This window comes from Nerophis ophidion, linkage group LG10, assembly GCF_033978795.1.
Source record: "Nerophis ophidion isolate RoL-2023_Sa linkage group LG10, RoL_Noph_v1.0, whole genome shotgun sequence".
Lineage (NCBI taxonomy): Eukaryota > Metazoa > Chordata > Actinopteri > Syngnathiformes > Syngnathidae > Nerophis > Nerophis ophidion.
The window spans coordinates 42,756,168-42,762,167 of NC_084620.1; the positions used below are offsets into that span (position 1 = coordinate 42,756,168).

Genomic DNA, 6,000 nt, shown 5'->3' on the forward strand with positions numbered 1-6,000 from the left:
ATAAAATTATGTAGCAGGCCACAACTGGCCCCCAGGCCTTGAGTTTTTCAAATGTGACATAGACAATTTTGAAAAAAGAATTGTCTGGATGGACACCGTTTTAACTCCAAATATGCGTTTTTGAAACTACCTGTGTTCGTGTAGACATGGCCTCAGAGTAGAGCTGCTGTTCCTTTTCACGTCAAGAGGAGCCAGCTGAGATGGCTCGGGCATTGACAACAGATGCCTCCTGGACGCCTCCCTGGCAATGCCAGCCGGGAGGAGGCCTCAGGGCAGACCTAGGACACGTTGGAGGGACTATGTCTCATCGCCGGCCTTGGAACACCAGGGAACACCGCCACCCAGACTCGCATAAGAGGCAGAAATGGATGGATACTACCTTAACATTTTTAACTTAGATGTAATACAATAATAAACGGTAATAATGATAACTGTGTTAAAATTTTAAATGATTAGTATAACCGTTTTAAATTTAAATGATGAAAAACCATGACTAATAACTGACAGACTGACTGGCGCCATGCTAACATGAAAACAGGAGACATTTTCCCATTAAAAAACAACATACCCCAATCCAAACCTATTTAAACACATTGCTGTCTGAGTAACTTCAGATAGTCAGTTGTGCACATTAAACCGACAAGCTGTGCTTTCAGAACATAGCGATCGTTCCGTACTCAGAGGAATCTGAGGCTTTTACGGTACGTTCAAGGACCGCTGAACAAAGTAGGATGCCACAACAGCCGCGTTAAATAATAAATAGAAATAATACATTTGATTTGTTAGTTTTGTTTTTTCATTTGAATAAATCCTAAAGTGGACAGTACAAACCAATATTTAAAACAATACAAGCTTCCCCATTAAAACAAATAAAATACTAAAGCTAAAACACTACCAAGAAACACAAAACTTGCAAAATAGTGGATTTTCTAACAAGGTGTGTATGGTTGGGTGATATGGCCTTTTTTAACATCTCGATATTTTTAGGCCTTATCACGATACACGATATATATCTCAATATTTTGCTTTAGCCTTGAATTAACACTCGATGAATATAATCACACCAGTATGATGATTCTATGTGTCTACATTAAAACATTTTTGTTCATACTGCATTAATATATGCTCATTTTAAACTTTCATGCAGAGAACACAACTAAATCAATCGACCAAAACTGTATTTATTAAGATTATTTAGCAGTGGCACAAACATTCATGTCATTTCCAAAACAGAAAGTGCAGTGATGCTGAAATAAATCAGCATTGTGAGCACGGATCTACACATGCAGAATCGAGACACAGATCCAGTCCTTCAGTGCTCTCGCTTTCTCCCACTCTTTACAACAGACCTGGGCATATTAATGCTGGGGGCCACATGCGGCCCGTTAAGCTTTACAATCTGGCCTGCCGGACATTTCCAAATTTTCAGCGTTTCCACAGAGTGTATCCAGAGCGACAAGCCTGAAATGCGGGTGACAGAGACAGGCACGGAAGGAGGTTTTTACAATGAAGTTATAAAGCTTAGTGATGTACATAATATTGCCCAAATATTTGGCCACCCATCCAAATAATCAGAATCAAGCACTTGGGTATGGAGACTGTTTCTACAAACATTTGTGAAAGAACTTGGAGCTCAGTGATTTAGTGTGGAATGATGCCACCTGTGCAACAAATCCAGTCGTGACATTTCCTCGCTCCTAAATATTCCAATGTCAACTGTCGGCATAATTATAAGAACATGGACAAGTTTGGGAACAACAGCAACTCAGCCACGGAGTGGTAGGCCATGTAAACTGACAGAGGGGGGTCAGCGGATGCTGAAGCGCGTAGTGCAAAGAGGTTGCCGACTTTCTGCACAGTCAGTTGCTACAGAGCTCCAAACTTCATGTGACCTACCAATTTGCCCACATACAGTACTCAGAGAGATTCATGGAATGGGTTTTCATAGCCGAGCAGCTGCATTTAAGCCATACATCACCAAGTCCAATGCAAAGCGTCGGATGCAGTGGTGTAAAGCACGTCGCCACTGGACTCAAGAGCAGTGGAGAGGCGTTCTCTGGAGTGATGAATCACGCTTTTCCTTCTGGCAATCTGATGGACGAGTCTGGGTTTGAAGCTTGACAGGAGAACGCTACATTTTGGACTGCATTGTGCAGTGTGTGAAATTTGGTGGAGGAGGAATTATGGTGTGGGGTTGTTTTTCAGGAGTTGGGCTTAGCCCCTTAGTTCCAGTGAAAGGAACTTTGAATGCCCCAGGATACCAAAACATTTTGGACAATTCCATGCCCCCAACCTTGTGGGAACAGTTTGGAGCGGACCCCTTCCTCTTCCAACATGAGTGTGACCCAGTGCACAAAGCAAGGTCCATAAAGACATGGATGACAGAGTCTGGTGTGGATGAACTTGATTAGCCTGCACAGAGTCCTGACCTGAACCCGATAGAACACCTTTGGGATGAATTAGAACGCTTTCGTAATAATGCTGGAAAACTCCTATTAACACATTTCCGCCACCTTTCGGACAGCCTTCCCAGCAGAGTTGAAGCTGTAATAGCTGCAAAAGGTGGACCGAATGGGATGGCACTTAAAGTTCATATGTGAGTCAAGGCAGGTGGCCAAAATATTTGGCAATATAGTGTATCAGATGTATCAGATTGTAGGTGAGTTTTTTTTTTTTTACCCTTCGCGTTTCTTATTTCACTTTCTTTGTTGCATTTATTTTGTGTTTCGCTTGATTGTAAAATATGTCGATCGAGTGGGGGTGTGACGTTTACATTTTGTCAAAGTTCAGTGTTTATCGTTCATAGTTAATATTGTAAATCCCACATTCATTATTTTCATGTACATTCTGGGTGTGTAGTTCAGGAATTTTTTTTTAAATTCCATTCCGTTTTTTAAGGCGGTCTGTCATAACGTTTTTAGCATTCAATCAGACATTGTGAGTTTTTGTATTAGTGTTCCTAAAAATCAGATATACCGGCCCCCAGACACATTTTTTTTTTCTAAATTTGGCGCCTGAGTCAAAATAATCGCCCAGGCCTGCTTTACTATGATGTTTTCCCATATTTTCTTCCAGTCATTCTCACTCTGCCTTTTTCTAAATAGCTATGGCACTCGTATTTTGCTTGTTTTTGGCAAGCTGAGAAACAATCCTGGGGGATTCACGCAGGCATAAAATCAACCCCCAATAGGCGAACTTGGCTACACTGAAGCCAACGTTTTTCTCAGTCATCGCTCTCATGCGAAGTACGCTCGCATTCCCTTCTGCTTGCCTTCCTGAAGTCCTTCACTGCCCTCACAGAAAATCTGAAAATGATAAAACTCTTTAAAATCTTAAAAGGGAGCCACAAGGAGGTTGTGGAACAGCATGCGACTCCAAACCTTGGTGAATTTTGTTCCTAGAACAATCCGGATGGTTCTTTTCCTCTTTGGTCCTAAGGACATGATGTCCACAGTTTCCAAAAACTATTTGAAATGTGGCCTCGTCAGACCATACAGCACTTTTACACTTTGCATCAGTCCATCTTAGATATGAGCTTGGGCCCAGCAAAGCCAGCGGCGTTCTGGGTGTTGTTGATAAATGGTTTGGCTTTGCATAGTAGAGTTTTAACTTGCACTTACAGATGTAGCGACTAACTGTAGCTACTGACAGTGGTTTTCTGAAGTGTTCCTGTGCCCATGTGGTGATATCCTTTACACAATGATGTCGCTTTTTGATGCAGGGAACAAAGGTCCAAAATATCGCTTACGTGCTGTGATTTCTCCAGATTGTGTGAACCTTTTGATGATATTCCATCCATGAAATACCTAAATTCCTTGCAATAGCTTATTGAGAAATGTTCTTCTTAAACTTTGACAATTTGCTCACGCATTTGTTCACAAAGTGGTGACCCTCTCCCCATCATTGTTTTTGAATGACTGAGCATTTCATGGATGCTGCTTTTAAACCCAATCATGGCACCCACCTCTTCCCAATTAGCATGTTCACCTGTGGGATTTTCCAAATAAGTGTTGAATGAGCATTTCTCTACTTTCTCAGTTTTTTTTGCCACCTGTGCCAGCTTTTTGAAACATGTTGCAGGCATCAAAATCCAAATAAGCTAATATTTGCAAAAAATTAAGTTTTCCAGTTCGAACATTTAGTATCTCGTCTTTTCAGTCTGTTCAATTGAATATGCGTTGAAAAGGATTCCCAAATCATTGTATTTTGTTTTTATTTACGATTAACACAATGTGCCAACTTCACTGGTTTTGGTGTTTGTAATTTTTTCGTAGTTTATTTTTATTTTTTACATTACCATACGTGTCGTGAGTGCGACATCATTTAAATCGAGAGTTAATTGTTTGGTTAGACTTAGCTCTCTGTTCAAGTCAAAAGTGCACGTTTTGTAGTGCCACTATAAAATGGTATTTATTGTCTTTGTGTGTTTCTCAGAATTAACCTGCAAAGCTTCCCCAGAGGACGTGACGGATGTGGAGGGCGTCCACCTGGAGGACTCAGAGAGAGTGTCCCACACGGAGGACTCGGAGCTCAGCCTGAGTTTCCAGGGTTACGTTGCTGAGCTGCGTCAGGTTCAAAGCAAGATGAGGAGTGCCCGTATTCCCCATGCGGGACAACAGGATGACGACACAGACTGCAAGACAGACATTTTCAAGGCTACTGTCGTCTGAAGGGAAGCAAACAATTAACCCTCCTTTCACTCCACTGCTGCACTTTTAAACATCCCTCCTCTAATAAATGATTCATAGATATTGTGGATGTGACATTTTTATTGTTCTTTTCGTTATAGAACGTCAGCAATGACAAAAGAAAAATATTATTTTTTTCCATTGATTAGTCTATAAAGTTGGACACATAATGAAGTACAACCACTGATAAGAGTGAGTCTATTTTTTATTTTTTTAAATTTTTTATTGTGGTAGTGTTTTTAATCTGTCTCTCCTGTAGCAAAAACTGGATAATTATCAGAAGCAGCTCAAGAGAATGATTAACTAAAACCACAATAATGTTTTTTTTAATCTTTAAAACAGTTATTTATTTATTTTGTAATTTTACTTCCACTGATAGTTTAATTATTTTATTATTTGGAGTGATTTTGTAATGGCTTTTTTTCTTTTATTTGGATTTTTATATATTTATGATTGTTGTTTTGTCAGTTTTATATTGTTTCACTATGCTATTTTTTGCTCATTTAGTTTTTGTTATTTTATGTTTATTTGTCACTTTATGGTTTTCTTTTACATTTAGTTTTAGTTCATTTTTTGTTTAATTACTTTTGTTCATTTCATTATTACTTTGGTAATGATTGATGGATGGATATAATTTTTAGTAATATTTAATTTCTTTTTTTTCCTATTCATTTTATTGAGTTTGATTCTCTTTGTATATTTTGTAAATAGCTGTTCCATTAATATTGTTTTTTCCATTTCATTTTGTTATTTTATTTTTTCACAGTTTGATATTGTTATTAAATATTTTGTTTTGTAATTATGACCTAATTTGATTTCAGGAATGTTGTCAGAGCGTACTTCAAATATTCTGTTTAAGAAAGTGGTATCAGATAGCTGTTTTCTATAGCGAACGAAACAAAAAAAAGTTATTCCTGTGTTGTATGGAATATTCCAGGTGACGGTACTGTTTTTGTACTGTACTTCTTGCTTCTGTGGTTGAACATGTTAATTAAAAAATCGAAAACTTGAATGGCTTTTTCCTTTTTTTTGTCCCTGAGCACCAACATTCCTGCAGTTCAATGTAATAAGTAACATGATTATTTTTTTCCTTGTAATAATTACAAATGTTTGTAGTAACATGCTGCTTTTTTTCCACCTGGCTTCTCAAAGTGCAAAACCCAAAACTAGTGAAGTTGGCACGTTGTGTAACTTGTAAATAAAAACGGAATACATTGATTTGCAAATCTTTTTCAACTTATAATCAATTGGATGCAAAGACAAGATATTTAATGTTCAAACTGGGAAACTTAATTTTTGTTTGCGAATAATC

The 6,000-nt window shown here is 38.4% G+C and overlaps 1 protein-coding gene across 2 annotated transcripts in view; it reads left to right on the plus strand.

Annotated features, from left to right (window-relative positions):
* LOC133560849 (regulator of G-protein signaling 12-like) overlaps positions 1-5,700 on the plus strand; it is a 183,759-nt gene extending 178,059 nt beyond the window's left edge. For both annotated transcript variants that reach the window (XM_061913838.1, XM_061913837.1), the window contains one exon: positions 4,435-5,700. In XM_061913838.1, the coding sequence (XP_061769822.1) occupies positions 4,435-4,670 (236 nt within the window). In that variant the 3' untranslated portion in view covers positions 4,671-5,700. The remainder of the gene's footprint in view (positions 1-4,434) is intronic.
* The last annotated feature ends 300 nt before the right edge of the window (positions 5,701-6,000 follow it).